This window comes from Cyprinus carpio, chromosome A22 (assembly GCF_018340385.1).
Source record: "Cyprinus carpio isolate SPL01 chromosome A22, ASM1834038v1, whole genome shotgun sequence".
Classification (NCBI taxonomy): domain Eukaryota; kingdom Metazoa; phylum Chordata; class Actinopteri; order Cypriniformes; family Cyprinidae; genus Cyprinus; species Cyprinus carpio.
The window spans coordinates 10623720-10643289 of record NC_056593.1 but is presented as its reverse complement, the minus strand read 5'-3'; the positions used below and the strand labels follow the sequence as shown (position 1 = coordinate 10643289).

Here is a 19570-nt window from a genome sequence, read left to right as displayed (position 1 = left end):
CCCCAAAAACTCAAAAAGAAAACCCACTATACAACTTAAATCAAGAACAATATAACTCTTATTTACAAATGCAGGAGGGTTCAAAGTCTTCGAGAGGGAGCTCAGGCCAAAACAACAAACATAACCTACCCGATAAAAGGGAAACTAACTAGCTACCAAAAGAAAAGAAAAATACAACAAAATATACTAACTCCCTCACTAACATAAACAGGAGAAAACTAGTCCAAAAAGAAAATGCCCCCCCCCATAACTCCGTCCCAAGTTAGCAATACAAATTATGTAAATAACTTACATTAACTTCTGAACTTACAAACAAAAAAATAGGATTGCTGTAGAGGTGGCAGGAGGACTAACACAATCTCAGTAAAGAGAACCCAATCAACAAAGAATAGTTCATGAACAACAAATGAACCCTTCTAGGGGAGGAAACAAAACCATACAGCCTCCACACACAATCACACTGTTCAGTGAGGAAAATGCTGCTTTAATTTCTGCTGTTCCCTCTCATCCTCTGATCAGAGTTAACAACCAATCATTGGTGACAGATGGATGTCATTGCCTATTACTTGCAAGTACAGGAAGCGAGAGAGAAAGAGAACAAAAACAAATACGTTCTGGGACGTAACAAACAGCAACTTGTAAAACATTCAAAAAAAGAAAAGATAAGAAGTGATATTTGAGAAAAGACCATACTAATGTAATAACGGCATACCTGTAACAGAACTAACATTACCAGCGGTGACGTAATTTCTTATTCTTGTGAAATTGGCTTACTGACACCCGATCACGTGTCTCATATCCATGTGCTTTGGACAGCCACGGAAACACTGTGCATTGTATCAACAGTCGTTTCAGCATTGGGGGAAATGGTGACGGAAGAAGCATTAATTAGAAGAGTGCAACTAATTCTTATCTTTATACTCCACCCAAAAGTCAGTTTAGGAGAAACTTGATAGCAGCAATATACAATATGAGGATGCACAATGCTGTTTTATAAACTGATCGCGTGATGCATTCATCCAATCAATGACACTGACACTGCAATGCCACCCCAACCCCCCATGAAATTGTGTGTGTGTGACAATGAAGACACTTCATGATTTATGATTGCCAAGTGATGCTTTTATTGAAAGAGGTCATGCAGAAATATTCAAAAACTTCACTCACTTCACATTTCTAATTATGCCGTTAATCCATAGAATATATGGTGAAATCTTAATATACACATTAGGTTTCTCAGGTGAATTGCAGAGTAATTTATATCCAAAAGCTGTGACACCAATTGCAGTGTGTCCACAAATCAAAGGACCCCCAGAATCAAACTGTTAAGATAAAACAGAAATAGTCAGTGACATACATTGTATCAGTTGAAACTCGGTTCATAAATTAATGTAAGTGTGTGAATCATCTTTTGTACGTACAAGGCAGGATCCACCATGGCCACGTGTGCACATCATCTGTGTTACTGAGAACTTCTCTCTCCACCTCTCGTGACATTCACTTTTATTCATTATATGCACTTTTGCCTCCATTAGACGATCGCTCAATGCCCCATTAGTCTCCAGTCTTCCCCAACCCGCAACACTACAGAGAGTGTTTGCATCAACATCTTCTCCATTCTTTGGTAATGAAATCCATTCAACATAGTTGTTTACGTTGACCTTTTCCTGTAACTGTAATTCAAAAACACAACCATTATTAACAAACAGATTTAATTTAATTATCTTTTATAAGACTGAACTGCAGTTGATTATACTGCCATTTGTGAACAACTAAATGTATCACAGGTTGTTACCCTCAAAAGCATGATGTCATTCCAATGAAAATGAACCATATAGCTTGGATGTGGGATGTAGGACTTCACTCCCATACGATCTGAATTCTTACTTTCTGTTAAGTCATGAGCACCAACCACAACCGTCAGAGTCTCAGATCTGTTGAAAGAGAATGTCATGATGCTCAGTTTTATCATACAATGCACTGCAGTTACTATGCCAGCCAAAATGATTGTAACTAGACAAAACCCCCTCACCCGTTCCAGCAATGTGCAGCAGTCAACACAAACTCATCAGAAATGAGGAATCCACCACAGACATGTTTCTTATTCGATTGAATAGAAACCATGTAAGGTCTGGAGTGGGGTTTTGCTTCTGTGCCATTCACTATACCCACATTCACATGAGCTGAGAGAGAGAGAAAGAGAGAGAGAGACTGCTGTCAGTCGGCTTAATCAGCACATACCTGTCATAATTAATGCTGTTATATAATCAGTCTCACCAGTGAAGGTCAGGTGTGGCATCAGAGAGACCAGCAGGAGCAGAGAGATGATGGTCATCATGAAGACAATCAGTGAGCTCTGACTGACAAAACACTGCATAAATATTGTTTGAAGGTGGGCGGAGACACTGGGTTTCGCCTACAGGTATGTTGTGCTTTTCTTGCAAAATAAGCAACACAGTGATGAAAAGATATTGTTCCTGTTAATACTTCTGGTCCTACCTTCAGAGAAAAGATGGTCTAGATGATAAAAACTGAAGCATGTATGCATGCATTTTGGTTCTTTAATAATGTACAGATCATAATACATCTGCAGTTTGTAACAAATGCACCATCTTTCCTAAAAGGCCAAGATCTATTTTGATGCAGGATGTCATTCAGATGAGGACAGATTTCTCTCTCCTATTTCTTATGTCATGGATTCATGATGACTAATAGACATGGAGCGATAAGTAAACTTAATCAGCGCATATTATAAAAAGTTATACTGTAGCTTTCTAAAATTCTTGAATTTTCTTTTCTTTTTTCTATTATTTTATTTGTTATTTCAAAGTCTTTTGCAGCATACCACAGCAAAAGAATCAAAAAGACACTGATCAAGCAAATAAATATGACAAACAGGATATAAATGACAAATTACTTCAAATTTTTAATGAGATTACATTTTATTATTTATAAAAAGCAAAATCTTTCTCATGCTCTCTCCTCAATGCACGCACATGTACCCATAGACTCATTCACAGAAACTTATCAGTGCTTGCCATGCTATTTCTTCAATAAAATAGTTTCGCTACTGAAAAATAGCATGCCATTTCTCAGAATAGGACCAGATGTCATAGATAGCTAGATGAGGAGCTGAGCTATCAGTCTGTGGGATCTGGCCCTGAGCCCTGAGCCCCGGCTCTGACGTAATAATATATGCATTATGAGCAGTCTGTGGTGGGCTGTATGCTGAGAATTTTAAAGGGTTGAATACTGCCCCAACCAATCATTAAAATTCCCCCAGAGAACTGCTGCATTTTTCTAGTTTTATTAGATTTATCTGTCATGGAAAAGCATAGGCTCACAATCACACAAAGGGGTTGGGGAGCGGGGAGGAAATGTGAGTTTAAACATTGTGCAAGTGTTAGAATTCACACTAGTTGACTACATCTTTACATCTATGACAAAACAGCGGTAGCCAGCCAATATGTTGTATTCAGGAGGAAAGCATTTGGCATCTAACTCAAAATAACCACTTTCAACAGATCAATCTTTATTCATAAGCAAATTAATCATGCATAAAAGTCGAAAAACATTTGATGCAAACCCCCAAAAAGGCTACATCTAGCTTATAATCTCTTGAAAATGAAAACACAACAAATCCATTTGTCTTAAAATGGTGGAACATAGAGCAGAATAAAGTGCAGCCATTAAGTTGCTCCAACAGGGTATTGTGTATCAAAAAGTTAAATGAAAATAAATAAATAAATAAAAATAAATAGAATGAAGAAAATATTACATCTGTATAATAAAAATGTATATCTGAAAGAAAATTACGCATTTAACTGTTTGGTTACCAACATTCAGCCAAATATCACATTTTGCTCAACAGCAGAAAGAAACCCATAGGTTTGCAACTTGAAGATTCTACCCATTTTGGGGAGAATTTTCCCTTACTTAACCAGCGAAGGTACAAGTAGTTTTATAAATTTTCTAAAAACATATATGCATGCTATACTTTGTAATTTATCACACATTTCATGAATAGGCACATATTGATTAGGTCAAATGGATTTACCCTGAGAAAAGTCCTTGATATTCAAGAAATTAATGATATTCTTTTTAAAATATATGCTTTTTTAAAATAATTATCATGTGTAGGCTACACCCATGATTGTTTGTTTGTTTATTTACTTATTATTGAACATGCAGATATTTTCATTCATAGAGGTGTGTTAGTTAAATGAAAATAAATAAAAATAAATAGAATGAAGAAAATATTACATCTATATAATATAAAAGGTATACCTGTGTAGTGATTTTTGTTTCCGCCAACCTAGGGAGTATTATCAACACAAGGAAGACACAAGTGTAATAAAATAGATTTTATTAACAAAAGATAGACAAGAGTAATCAACAACTACTAAATTAATACCATAAATTAAATGGGAATAAAGTGCATAAGATGCATAAAATGCAAGTGATTATGTTGTGTGTTGCAATGTCAGCGCTACGTTATCTGGAAAGATAAACTGTTACTACTCTGAAAGAAATAAGGTGCCAAGGTCTCTGGAAGAGGTTTGGATAAGTGATATTCTCTGTGGTCGAGTGAGCAGTCCGGTAGAAGTGACTTCACCCACTGGTTGTGCTGGTAGCAATGCAGTGGGAAAAAAGGAGCAGGAATCCGTTTCGACAGCCTTGAACACGAAGCGCTAGAAGATGTTGATCTCCTGGAGCACCAAAGGGTCCTAAAGTCTGGAACACACAGATGTGGCCCTGGAGTAGGTGCAAAAGGTCCTTAGCCTGGAACATGCAAGCAAAGGTACCTTGGAGTGAAGGTTTGCTCGCCGGAGCTTAACCTTGTTACAGATGTCTGTGTGTCTTCTGCCTCTCTTGGCTAGAGACTCAGAAACTGGTCGATCCGCTTTGTCTCTCCAGGATGGAGAATCAGGATGTGCTTAATCTGTTGTTGCCTCGCTAAACGAAGACTCTGAATGAAGTCTGAGCATAGATTATCTCTTTACTCGCAGACTGGAGGCTCAGAATGTGGTCGTATCTGTTGCTGCTTCGAAGCTGGAGACTTAGGTCTTGGTATCTGTTATTGATATCTCAGAATGTTGATGATCTGTTGCAGTCCTTTCCTTCACAGGACTCAGACTCAGAATGGAGGTTGATCTGTTGCAGTCTCACCTTCACAGGCCGGAGACTCAGAATGGTTGTTGATCTGTTAATGTCTCCTGGATGTGTCAGAGACTCAGAACCGAGGTTTATCTGCTATCATCTCACCCTTGCAGGCCGGAGACTCAGAACTTGCTCTGTTAGTGTCTTTTCCCTGAGAGGACTCAGACTCAGAACTAAGAGTGTCTTTTGGGAAGGTACCTTTATCCCGTTCCAATGAGGAGGAGCTTGCAATCTGGTGCCTCTCCATTTCCAGGCTGTGATTGGCTGTTTCCATCAGAAACAGAGTGTGGTCCACCCTTCTTTCCTCATGTGGAACTTATTTGCAAAGTCTAAACACACATTCAGAAAAGTGTCACTAAAGTTTTACCAGTGTATTTCTCACTTACCAAACCAAAACCATAATACCTTTGGCAATGTTACGAACACATTAAGTCCAAACATGATGGGAAAAGATAGATCTGTCATGATTGCATTCACTTGTCCATTAACAGCTGAGTTTGTGTAAGATTTTGCACTACACGTCACTGTCATTGAGAAATACTTATTTTTCTGAATAAGTATAAGACGTGTGTGTTGTAGTTTGCATCAGTTTAAGGTTTGAGAACATAGTTATGAATGGATTTGGATGGAACTCTGTGATCCCTCTTTGTTTCACCCACTGCTGCTGCATCCAGAGGTCCTAAAGAATTTTTATGGTGGTCACAGGCCAAAACCTGAGGAATCAGTGTGTTGGTGAGTGAATGGCAGAAACTGCATTTTGACCAATAGGAAGTCCTGTCCTTCCCAGTCTTTGTACCAAAGGTCTTCTTGCCCTCTAAGAGGTGTCTGGCTGTTGTCCTGGCAACTTTATCTGATGGCATTGGACAGTTTGCTTATGTTAGTCCACCAAGATCCAATCAAAATGTAGCAAACCTTTCTCCACTATAGTGGTCAGAGAGGGGCCCCGCCATGAACTGGACCCTGGAATGTGCTGTCCACTACACCTGAAAGAAAATTACGCATTTTTTTTAGGCACATAGTATTCAATGGCTGACTGTAGTAGGTGATTTCATGTAATAATGTAAATGTAAACTCATTACTTGTCTGAATTTCAGCATTACAGTAGAATCATAAGCTACTAGTCATAAAAAAGAATTAGGGTTCTTGACCAATTAGAATGAAATGCATCCAAACTGAATAAAGGGGCCTCAGTATTTTGCCCCTTACAGGACATGATGTCATTAAAGGGAGAAAAAGATCATCTACAGCAATTAATCCAATGCGTTAGCTCTTTATCTTTCCATTCTTACTTTTGTATGACTGACTGAAGTTTGTTAACTGCTGCTGTCACTTGAAAACTGGACAGATTTATTCCCTATCAAATTGAGGTCTACTGTACAGTAGAGATGTCAATTAAAGGGATAAGTTATGTTTTAGGTGGGATATTATGAAAGCAAAAAGCACTAAACAAGACCAATAACCTTGATTTATTAACCTATTAACACAGTAAAACCCAATTTCCCCATGATATGTACTTACAAGTCATTTGCCCACCGGCAACTATAGTTGCCCCTTGGACTTTTAAATAAGTATACAAAAAAACTATAGATGTCCTGTAAGATTTGTTTTGTTTGTATGATTCTAGAGACCGTTATGATTATGTAGATATATATGTCAACAAAAATACTTATTAGTAACATGTAAATTAAATTTCTTTGAGAGGGTTTGCCTTCGGCATGCTTTCTGGAAGTAGAGGTAGGAAGTTGACAGCCTCATGTGACAGGACTCTGCTAGTAGTTCAATTCAATTCAATTCAAGTTTATTTGTATATCGCTTTTTACGATACAAATCATTGCAAAGCAACTTTACAGAAAATTGAGTTTCTACAATATTTAGTAGAAGCTTATCAGTGGTGACTCAGTTTATGTGCATACTGCAGAAATGTTCGGAAAAATCAATATAAGACGTAAATAAACAGACGATTAACACTATTAACAGCAATTATGCAATCAAACTTATAGCAAAATGTAGTAGTTCTGTATGTTGTCTCAGGGTTAGCATCATCTGAGGTCCTCTGAGGGTTTGGCATCATCTCTTCTCAGGTGTTCTGGATCCAGACTGGAGCTTGTGTAAATCCGTGGCAAAAGAGAAACAAATAGAGACATAATTAGCGTAGCTGCTGTTCCAGCCAAGTAAAATTAATTAGTTTAACCCAAGATAAAGATTAATAATGCACATTTGATATAGAAGATATAAGATATAACTGCAGTCCAAAATTATGAGATGCATTATTTGAATGCTTGGCCAAAGATGTGTGTTTTTAATCTAAATTTAAACAGAGACAGTGTGTCTGAACTCGGAACATTATCAGGAAGGCTATTCCAGAGTTTGGGAGCCAAATGCGAAAAAACTCTACCTCCTTTAGTGGACTTTGCTATCCTAGGTACAATCAAAATTCCAGTGTTTTGTGACCTTAGGGAGCATGATGGATTGTACCGTGGTAGCAGACTAGTTAGGTAGGCAGGAGCTAAACCATTAAGGGCCTTATAAGTAAGTTATAATATTTTGTAACTGATACGGAACTTAATAGGTAGCCAGTGCAGAGACTGTAAAATTGGGGTAATATAATCATATTTTCTTGACCTGGTAAGGACTCTAGCCGCTGCATTTTGGACTACATGTAGCTTGTTTATTGAGGATGCAGGACAACCACCTAGCAGGGCATTACAATAGTACAGTCTAGAGGTCAGGAATGAATGAACTAGCTTTTCTGCATCAGAAACAGGTAACATGTTTCGTAGCTTGGCAATGTTCCTATGATGGAAGAATGCTGTTTTTGTAACATGGGAAATATGATTTTCAAAAGACAAGTTGCTGTCTAATATAACACCCAGTTTCATCTGGTCTTGTTGAGATATATAGTTGAGTATCATCAGCATAACAGTGGATCCTGTATACTAATCCTGTATTTTCTAATGATATTACCAAGGGGCAACATGTATACATGCAATGCAACATGCAACATGAGAACCTAGGACAGATCCTTGTGGCACTCCATATTTTACTGGTGATAAATGAGATGACTCCCCATTTAAATAAACAAACTGGTAGCGATCGGACAGGTAGGATCTAAACCATCTTAAAGCCTGCCCTTGGATACCTCTATAGTTTTGTAATCTATCTATGAGTATGTCATGATCTATGGTGTCGAATGCAGCACTAAGATCAAGTAAAGCTAGCAATGAGAAGCAGTCTTGGTCTGTCGCAAGAAGCAAGTCATTTGTAATTTTCACAAGTGCAGTTTCTGTGCTATGATGGGGCCTGAAACCCGACAATGAAATTCTTTATAGAGATCATTTTTTTTGCAGGAAGGTGCAGAATGAACTAGAACTACAGTAGTACTATGATATCATCAGCAAAATCTAGATCAGCGAGCCTTGTTTGTTCTGTCCATGAAATACCTTGTTTGTTCTGTCCATGAAATACCACATTCATGTCCACTTGCTGTCTTCTGCATGACATAGTCTACGCCATGCAGGAACAACATGGGTGACAAAATGCACAAAATGAAAAATGCTCTTCTATAGCTGGCAAGAATCAGGCCTTCTCAGAAAAGAAGTGGTAACATTGCTGTTTCTGAAGTATTTAAACGTCAGTCCATGCAAATTCAGATCATTTACACATGCTTAAGATCTCTCTCTCTCACACACTTAACTGCATGTCAGTGGCGCTACCAAACATTATACAGTAGTTCTGAAATGATGTTTTGGAATTAGCAACAGAAGACTGCGGTCCGATGTATAAGAAACTAGTTCTAGTTCAGTTCTTCACCAAAGCATTTAAGGACCAATAAATGCGAGAGAAAAAAAAGAGCGCTTTAAAAGCTCAGGTTTTTTATACCTTTTTTGATATTTTTGTTAATCTTATTAGTTTTGAGGATTTCACTCTTTGCGTAATCAAGTAGGCAAGATATGAGCCCTACTTGCTCATCATGTGAAATGACTTGGATGTGTCCGTCATCTAATACTGTATTCATACTCTGTGTGATAGTGACAATGAGCACACTTCGAATGATTGATGCTTATCATGTGATACTTTTATTGAAATAATATATTAAAAAAAAAATCTTCATTTTTAATCAACCCCCCCCCCCCATGAAATCACTTAACATTTTTTTTAATTATTATTATTTTGCGAATCCATTTGAGATATGCTGAAATCTTAGTATAGACATTAGGATGCTCAGGTGAATTACAGACATTAGCATCACCAAAGGAAGTGACACCAACTGCAGTGTCTCCACAAATCAAAGGACCTCCTGAATCCCCCTGTTAAAAAACACAGATCAACGCATGACTTAAAACATATATCAGTTTAAACTCAGTAAAACCTGTTCATAAATTAACAGAGTCTGTGAATTATGTTTTGTACATACTTTGCAGGATCCACCACAGCCAAATACACACATCATCTTTGAGACTGAATACTTTCTTCCTTTCCATTTATTTTTACATTGTGTGTTTTTCATTATTTTCATGTTTGCCTCCATTAGGCGATCACTAGCTGAGCCTTTAAACTTCAGTTTTCCCCAGCCAGCAACACTACAGGCAGTACCTGGTTTGATGTCTTTTTTATTATTCATTAATGATATCGGTTCAACATTTTGGCTTAGTTTGACCTTTTCCTGTAGCTGTAATTAAATAATAAAAAAATAATAATAAATAAAAATTGTTAAAAAAAGTAATAATAATTACCCTCCATAAAATTAAACCAATGATTATTATATTGCTTCTGTTTATGCAGCTTATTTATTTATTTGTTAATTTTTTTTGAAGTGCCTCCTTGAGAATATTTCCTTCTTTACCCTCAAAAGCATAATGTCATTCAGGTTTGTATCTCTGTTATAGTCAGGATGCTGGTGGTAGGACTTCACTCTGATGCGGACAGACCCCTCAGTCATTTTTTTTAGGTCATGTGCACCAACCACAGCTGTCAGTATTTCATTTCTGTTGAAAGAAAGCCTTAATGAACATTTTACAGAGCTTTATGTGCTCTTTTTAAGAATATATTAAATATTCTGATTTGATGACAAAACTTTGTAAACCATATACTACTGTCATTTCATCTAAAAACGCAATCTTAAACAATCAGTATCAGTAATCGATCAGTATTGCAGTTTAGGCAAAACAAAAGTCTCACTTCTTTTGACAATGTGCAGCAGTCAAGACAAACTCATCAGAAACGAGGAATCCACAGCAGTTATGATGTCCATTTATCTGAAGAGAAACCATGTAAGGTCTGGAGTGGGGTTTTGCTTCTTTGCCGTTCACTATACCCACATTCACATGAGCTGAGAGAGATACTGCTGTCAGTCGGCTTAATCAGCACATACCAATGATATATATATATATATATATATATATATATATATATATATATATATATATATATATATATATATATATATATATATATATATATATATATATTATTATTATTATTATTATTATTATTATTTTTTAATCAGATTAATATGCTGTTATATAATCAGTCTCACCAGTGAAGGTCAGGTGTGGCAGCAGAGAGGCCAGCAGGAGCAGAGAGATGATGGTCATCATGAAGACAATCGGTAAACTCTCACTGACAAAATACTATATAAACAGAAGGGTGGGTGGAGACAGTGAGCTGCTTGTAAGCTGTCTGTTTTTTTCCAATTTGTGGTTTAAGTGTCAATGATGAGTAAGTATTGTTCTTGACCACAGATGGTTCGGTGTAGAAGGTTGGCATACATTTACTTGAATATTTACAATTCATTACTAAAAATATATAAATGGAATATATGAATGGAAAAGCAACATTATAATACAGGTGGCATATGTTTATAAGCCTATATATGTATATTGTCCATTTAGAGGCCCAATATAGAAAGCTTGCGATGGTGACCTCTGCTGGTGTGTTGAGGGAATTGCAGAAATGACTAACTTTCTAAATAATCTTCAATTATTCTACTTTGGTAGATAATGAAATCATTTGGCATGACATTTATACACTTTGTAAACAGAACAAAAGACACTAAAATACACTAAAGGTTTTTCAGAGGTGAGAAAGACACCAAGTTCCTCACTCCCCTTAAATGTAGTTTATGAATTATTTTTAGTGTGCTCACATTTACCATTGTTTGTTGAATTTTCGGGGGCGAAATCATGTTTCAGTTGGAATCTAAGTTTAGCTGCTTCAAAAACAGCGATGTTTCCACCTCCATAGGTTCTTCGTGGATTCTAAGTTCATGTGAGAAGATAGCCACCTGGTCACAGATGCAATTTAAACCAGAAAAATCTAGGAGCCCATGTGTCCTGAAAGGAAAGGCCTTAGTATTCAAAGGGCTGAGATTCCAACTATTGAAGAACAAGGAATTTGATACCTGGTAAAGTGCTATGACTACACTCTGAAAGAAAGACATAGCTCAACTGACCATTTGGCTCAAGGAAATTGACAACAGCCAGTTGCTTGGGAGGTTTAAGGTATTGTGCTTTCAGTATGGCAAACCTAAACAACTGAGGAAGGCCACAAGGTAGATAGCAGTGGCAGCAGAGACTAGCTCAAGGTAGTTGTGGTTAATGAGAGACTGCTGTTCTGCAGGCGAAGGCTGATCTGGTCTTTGCTGCCCCATTCAGGTGAAGATTACAGGTTGAGAGAAGAAATGCTCTTGACCCTGAGAAACCAGCTGAAGATGCAGAGGGATTTCCAACAATGTGCTCGCTCTGATCAAGCTGCCACCGACAAATACCATAAACAGGAGTACCACATCCATAGTTGCTTCTGCAGTTCCTGCTTGTGGCAAAGCATCAGCGATGTTCATTTCATCTTCTTATTGTAATTCCTCCTGGCGTGCGAACAGGAACATGTCTAAAATGCATATGCATAAATCTGGCCCTGGAGATATCTGTGCTATCTAGGAGATGTTGAACGCATAATATATACATATAATATATAAAGGTACTGTTTATGGTATTTGTCGGTGGCAGCTTGACAAATTTTTCTCTCTGTGTTTTTTTTTAATGGCTTACTACTACAGCATCACAAAGTAAGGGTTGGGTCCTGCCTATATACCTTTGGGTCACCAAAGGAGGTGACACCGACTGCTGTGTTGCAGCCCAGTAGTTGAAGTTAATAATAATATAAATATACAAATATTTACACATGTTAAGAAATTTACTGGGAAAAAAAAGAAAGGAAAAGAAACGACAAACAACAAGCGCTACTCTACACTGCTCAAAACTCGCGTTTGAATCGTCAGTTGCAAATCCTTTAAATATGTAAACGTACTTACAGGCTGTTCTGACTCATGGTCTGCAATTTTAAGTCAGAACAGCCGGCAAAATGATGAGTAAATAGTAAGTAAATAGTAAGTCCATCAAAATGATGAAAGACCTCAGAGGAGGTATAGACACCATAAACCTGAAATTACAAATGACAAATTCAATAGGAATCCAGGCTATCGAGTAGGCTACGGAGGACTTACTATTTACAGCTGGCATTGTAGTCTACTTTTCCAGGATCAGTCCTCCATAAAATGCGCTGCACACATCTGAATATTTGGGTTGTGGAGCAGTGTTGTAAATACAAATCTTCCCACATCATGATGTAGACATGTGGGGGCGTGTTTGGCAGTGCAGTTTAAATGATGACAGGATATACGTAAACAACAGAACATTCGTTAAAGATGCAGTTATGACGAAGTAGTATGTCCAAAGCTTGCCTACTATTCTGCTACATACTCAAAAGTACATACTTTTTCTTCAAAAAAAAAAAAAAGAAAGAGAGAGTACATAATTTTAGGGCATAGTATAAGTAGGCGAACTGGGACACAGCAAATGTAATTTAAAAGAAGCTTAGACTACACCTACGTCCCACGTCATCCAGCTGGAACCCCACTCTCTTGTAAACGTGTGTACCAGTTAGTGGAAGCTAGAGATTATGCTGTATAGAGTGTTAGAAAGTGTCCAAATAGGCTACTTTTTACCACCAATGTGGGAAGAAGAACATTGATAATTTTGAACATTTCACTTTAGTTTTCATGCTGATAATCATATACTATCATTATCAAGAATTTATTTGGATTTTGTATTATTATGGCGGAAGCAATTTTGGTTACTTGAATTCTGTTCAGTAGCTTACTACTGTTTCATAGGGCTGCAATAATAAGGACCACTTACACATATTGATGCTTCACACATGATTTGTTTATTGAACATTCAAACAAATTAAAAAAAATAAAAAATCATTGCAAAAATCACTTAAAATTTGCAATTATGGAGCGGATCCATGGAAGATATGCTGAAATCTTTGCATAAACTTCAGGTCGTTTACGACTATTGCAGGCTTTTGGGTCACCAAAGGAAGTGATACCAACTGCAGTGTCTCCACAAACTAAAGGACCTCCTGAATCCCCCTGTGAAGAAACACAGATCAATGACTGAAGTGATACTTCTCACTACTGATGGTCTCTAATTGATATTGTTTTTACATACACTACAGCTTCCTCCATGGCCGTAGACACACATCATCTTTGAGGCTGAGTAGATGTGTTTCCATTTTTTTTTGCATTCTGTGTTATTCATGATCTTCACATCTACTTCCATGAGACGATAGCTCTTTTTCCCTTTTAAACCCAGTCTTCCCCAGCCGGCAACACTGCAGACAGAATCAGCTTCGATGTCTCCCTCTTGAGTTGGTATGGAAATCCTCTTGACAATCTTGTTTTGTTCGACTTCTTTCTCTAACTGTAATGCAATAACATTATCATCATTAAAAGACAGGCCGAATCATATATTATCTCACTATTAATTGTTTTAATAACAGTCATTTGAACTACTGTTACCCTCAAAAGCATAATGTCATTCAGCATAGTTTGAATGTTAAAGTCCGGATGAATGTGGTAGGACTTCACTCTAATGTGGATGGACCCTTTATCTTTTTTTAAGTCATGTGCACCAACCACAGCTGTTAGTCCCTTGTTACTGTGTAAGAAAATCTTGTTAGTATAATGAACAATGTCATCATTATAGAAGTTTTTATTATTATTATTATTATTTATTATGAAATTGTGATTTTAACTCGATTATTGCATTTCATACTAAATTGCAGCCTTACTTGCAATGTGCAGCAGTCAAGACAAACTCATCAGAAATGAGGAATCCACCACAGACATGTTTAAAGTACTTCTGAAGTGAAACCATGTAAGGTCTGGAGTGGGGTTTTGCTTCACTGCCGTTCACTATACCCACATTCACATGAGCTGAGAGAGAGATAGAACTATTAGTCAGCTTATTCAGTACATATCAGTTAGTATAATGCGCTATTATATAATGAGTCTCACCAGTGAAGGTCAGGTGTGGCAGCAGAGAGGCCAGCAGGAGCAGAGAGATGATGGTCATCATGAAGACAATCAATAACCTCTCGCTGGCAAAACACTGTATAAATATAAGGAAAGGTGGAGACATTAAGCTGTCTGTAAGTCTTTTTTTCACAGATTGTGGTGTCAGTAACACTCATAGTAAGAAGAAATTAATTGTGTTACTTCTTGCCATCTGCATCAACTATTATGAGAAACCACAATATACAAGATGTAAGATATGCATGCATGCATGTTGCTCTGGATGTCAGAATATGGAAATTGCCTTTTGCAGGACTGCACGTTAACTTTTTTTTTCACATAGCACTGGTGCTACAGAGGTTGAAAGTTTTGTAGAAAAGGCCGAAAAGTTGTAGCACAAGTATAAGACGTCTGTTATCATGTCTGAAAACAAACACAAGTAATGGAGTTCATCACTTAAACAGGCACTGATGTTCCATACAGAGCACAAAAAATACAAATCATCACAAAAATTGTTTTTTTTAAAAGTTTTTTTATTTTTTTGATAATGGTGGAGTGGTGAAGAATAATAACACTTACACTTTAACAAAATATAAAATAAAAAAGAATGGCAGACATTTATGCCAAAGTGAGCAAAGATAAAAATCTTTGTCATTATTTTATCTTTGTTATTAGAAAATAAGAACAAAGATATACATTACAAATACACATAATATACAAATAAAACAAACAGTGCTTTATTTTTCAGCTGCAGTATTTAGCAGTAACATTCAAGAAACTGAATGAACAAATATTAAAATAAAACACTATATACAGTACACTATATACATTAATTATACTACAAATAATATTCCAAAATTCCAAAAAAAACGATTCCAAAAAAATTGGGACACTGTACAAATTGTGAATAAAAACAGAATTAATGATGTGGAAGTTTCAAATTTCAATATTTTATTCAGAATACAACATAGATGACATATCAAATGTTTAAACTGAGAAATTGTATCATTTTAAGGGAAAAATAATTTGATTTTAAATTTCATGGCATCAACACTTTTCATTAAATTTCATGGCATCAACATCAAAAGTTGGGACAAGGCCATGTTTACCACTGTGTGGCATCCCCTCTTCTTTTTATATCAGTCTGCAAACGTCTGGCGCCTGAGGAGACAAGTTGCTCAAGTTTAGGAATAGGAATGTTGTCCCATTCTTGTCTAATACAAGCTTCTAGTTGCTCAACTGTCTTAGGTCTTCTTTGTTGCATCTTCCTCTTTATGATACGATGGGTGAAAGATCTGGACTGCAGGCTGGCCATTTCAGTACCCGGATCCTTCTTCTACGCAGCCATGATTTTGTAATTGATTCAGTATGTGGTCTGGCATTGTTATGTTGAAAAATGCATGGTCTATCCTGAAAGAGACGATGTCTGGATGGGAGCATATGTTGTTCTAGAACTTGGATATACCTTTCAGCATTGATGGTGCCTTTCCAGATGTGTAAGCTGCCCATGCCACACGCACTCATGCAATCCCATACCATCAGAGATGCAGGCTTCTGAACTGAGAGCTGATAACAACTTGGGTTGTCCTTGTCCTCTTTAGTCCGGATCACATGGCGTCCCAGTTTTCCAAAAAGAACTACAAATTTTGATACGCCTGACCACAGAAGAGTTTTCCACTTTGCCACAGTCCATTTTAAATGAGCCTCGGCCCAAAGAAAATGCCTGCGCTTCTGGATCATGTTTAGATATGGCTTCTTTTTGACCTATAGAGTTTTAGCCGGCAACGGCGAATGGCACGGTGGATTGTGTTCACCGATAATGTTTTCTGGAAGTATTCCTGAGCCCATGTTGTGATTTCATTACAGTAGCATTCCTTTATGTGATGCAGTGCCATCTAAGGGCCCTAAGATCACGGGCATCCAGTATGAATTTTCCGGCCTTGTTCCCTTACGCACAGAGATTGTTCAAGATTCTCTGAATGTTTGGATGATATTATGCTCTGTAGATGATGATAACTTCAAACTCTTTGCAATTTTTCTCTGAGAAACTCCTTTCTGATATTGCCCCACTATTTTTTGCTGCAGCATTGGGGGAATTGGTGATCCTCTGCCCATCTTGACTTCTGAGAGACACTGCCACTCTGAGAGGCTCTTTTTATACCCAGTCATGTTGCCAATTGACCTAATAAGTTGCAAATTGGTCCTCCAGCTGTTCCTTATACTGTATGTACATTTAACTTTTCCGGCCTCTTATTGCTACCTGTCCCAACTTTTTTGGAATGTGTAGCTCTCATGAAATCCAAAATGAGCCAATATTTTGCATGACATTTCAATGTCTCACTTTCAACATTTGATATGTTATCTATATTCTATTGTGAATAAAATATAAGTTTATGAGATTTGTAAATTATTCCATTCCTTTTTTACTCACAATTTGTACAGTGTCCCAACTTTTTTGGAATCGGGTTTGTATTTTTAAAGCAACTGACTGATGGATTCATCAGTCAAGAGCAGTAGGTGGTTTTCTGTTTTGTTATTTTATTTACATAAAAAAATAAATAAATAAATAAAAATTCTGTCATCTGTCTTTTCATTCTGTCAAAGTGTTTCATTTTTATACTGTCATTTACTCAAGTTGTTCTAAACTTGAATTAGTTCATTTCGTCTGTTAAACATATAAGTTATTTTTGAAGAATGTTGGAAACCAAGCAGTTGCTGGTCCACAGTGACTTCCATGGTATTTTTTATTTTTTTCCCTACTGTCAAAGTCAATTTGGACCAGCTACTGTCTGGTAACCCACATTCTTCAAAATATTTTCTTTTGTGTTCAGCACAAGAAAGAAATTAATACAGGTTTGGGAGAAAATGTGAGTAAATAATAACAGAAATCTTTTTTTTTTGGGGGGGGGGGGGGGGGGACTATCACTTTAATGACAGTCGGAAGCACGTTTAGTAGCTACTGTTCCTTTAAGAGCTGCACGAGTTTCTCTCTTAACTGTTTACTTTCATTTTAGACAAAACCAACTGTGTTTATATGTAAACCTTGTGTGTTTTTGACAGTATTAGACGTGAAATAAATCAGATGCGAAAGACAACTTAGTCCAATAATTAGACACAGCTAGCTAACACTGATATATGAATGGATGTGGCATTGTACATTATATTGAGACAGAGGGAGGCGCCAGAACTGCGGCTGATAAAATGTGCGCTGTAGCACGATACTACATATTTCTTCAAAAGCAGATCGTGGAGACATTTTAATCGTCCACGATCAAAATTCATCATATCGCACACCCCTAACTACAAAGTATAATCAATCTCACACACACAAACAAGCACAACGAAATCACAATTTTTCTGTGTGTGACAAGTGGACAAGTGTAAATTAATGATGTTTTGATCAACATTATGCTGTTGACTGAGCTTAACATGTACTGAACCCAAAATATCCCTTTAAATGTGCTGTATATAGGATTGACACTGAGTGGTTGAGCTAGTTATTGCAGTCCAAATTCAAAATATTGGAGATACACGCACATTTTCAGAGAATAACTGACTGTAGCATTGTTTTTCAGATAAACAAGTATGTTAACTTAGCATGTTTCTTAAATATCTGCAAACATATTATAGTATTTTTGAGTCAAAAACACATACAGGACTTTTAAGCTGTCAGTATTTATTTCACAGCTTGTGGTGTCAAGTAACACTGATAGTAAGAAGATATTATTTGTGTTACTTCTTGTCATCTGCATCAAGTATTATATGAAACCACAATGTACAAGATGTAAGATATGCATGCATGCCTGTTGCTCTGGATGTCCCACATTTTTTGGAGTGTGTTGGGTGCCCTTGAGCAAGGCACCATACCCCCAACTGCTCCCTGGACAGGGCAGCAAAAAAATGGCTGCCCATTGCTCCGGGTGTGTGTGTTCACTGCTGTGTGTGTGCACTTATGATGGGATAAATGCAGAGCACTAATTCAGAGTATGGGTCACACTTTCACTTTCACATTAAATAAGTGTAATCCCTACTGGCTTTGTGTTATAAATTTAGATACAAAATTAATTTACAGTTTTTGTTTAAAGGTCAAAAGTCAGTAACTGTCCTTCATTTACCAGGGTTTCGGTTAGAAAGGTTTTTTTTTTTTTTTTTTTTTTTTTTCTCGGTTAGAAACAGTTTGACAAGTTTCTACAAATTCCTTTATGTACTGTATGATATAAAAGGCTTGCAGCTTGAAGCCACCAAACACATGTTCCTCTTTTCTCTTGCATGTAGAGCATGTAGTTCGTGGTTCTTACAGTCGACCCAAGCCTTACTTTGTGATGCTGTATTAGTTAGCCATTAAAAAAAAAAAAAAAAAAAAAAAAAAAAACAGAGAGGAAACTGACAACTATCTCTAGTGGTAAGTTTAGAAAACTGCAGAAGTTGATTGTTAGACCTATTTTATTTTTCACCAGTCTGAAATCTGAAATCTAGTTTTTAGGATTTTTTTTCTCAAATCATTTAAGTAGGTAGTGTTGGAAACTCAGAAGGGAAGACCAGGAAACTCTTGGGTAATCTTCAGCAGTACTATTTATTGAGAACGTGCTGCGTGGCACTGCAGTCATCAAAAGTCTAACTAAAGCAGTAATGCTTTGTTGTTTATATCCATTCAAGGGGGAGGGATACATTCAGTAGAGGTGGAAACAATCTAACCCATAGCATGCAAATGAAGTACTGGAATGAGTCAGACACCGGCATTTTCCCAGCCTTGATCTCATCAGCATAACAGTGTCATTCAAATGCGTAGGTGCCTAGTTGCTAATTCAATCAGCCTGACAGTATCGCCCATACCTTCATAGAGACAAAGGCACAGTTGTACCGTGAGCTTAGCAGTCACCTTTATCTTGGGACCCTGCCCTATAGTCAGGAACTCCTCCTAGACCGCTGGTCCGATTTTTCCCAAAATCAAATCATATCATATTCAGACCATACTGACAAAAAGTTATGGATTTTGTGTTGATTGACAAATCCGTTTTCGAATACCATAGCAACGAATTTGAGGCATGATGCCAA

The 19570-nt window shown here is 37.0% G+C and overlaps 2 protein-coding genes across 4 annotated transcripts; both read right to left on the bottom strand.

Annotated features, from left to right (window-relative positions):
• Positions 1-1100: 1100 nt before the first annotated feature.
• On the bottom strand, positions 1101-10779 carry LOC109046579 (granzyme B-like). Of its 3 annotated transcripts, none has more exons than XM_042711863.1 (5): positions 10697-10762; positions 2033-2183; positions 1796-1934; positions 1422-1673; positions 1101-1322 (listed from the first exon to the last, which is right to left on the bottom strand). In XM_042711863.1, the coding sequence occupies exons 1-5, from the start codon at positions 10755-10757 to the stop codon at positions 1164-1166; spliced, it is 762 nt and encodes a 253-aa protein (XP_042567797.1). In that variant the 5' UTR covers positions 10758-10762; the 3' UTR covers positions 1101-1163. The 3 variants fall into 3 exon arrangements, with proteins under 3 accessions (XP_042567797.1, XP_042567798.1, XP_042567796.1); XM_042711864.1 differs by lacking the exon at positions 10697-10762 and adding an exon at positions 2278-2335; XM_042711862.1 differs by lacking the exons at positions 1101-1322; positions 1422-1673; positions 1796-1934; positions 2033-2183 and adding exons at positions 9257-9467; positions 9575-9829; positions 10004-10145; positions 10339-10489 and having other exon boundaries at positions 10697-10779.
• Positions 10780-13360: 2581 nt separating this feature from the next.
• On the bottom strand, positions 13361-14985 carry LOC109086378 (mast cell protease 2-like). Its single transcript, XM_042711861.1, has 5 exons — positions 14519-14985; positions 14293-14437; positions 14021-14159; positions 13671-13922; positions 13361-13591 (listed from the first exon to the last, which is right to left on the bottom strand). The coding sequence occupies exons 1-5, from the start codon at positions 14640-14642 to the stop codon at positions 13433-13435; spliced, it is 819 nt and encodes a 272-aa protein (XP_042567795.1). The 5' UTR covers positions 14643-14985; the 3' UTR covers positions 13361-13432.
• Between the last annotated feature and the right edge of the window lie 4585 nt (positions 14986-19570).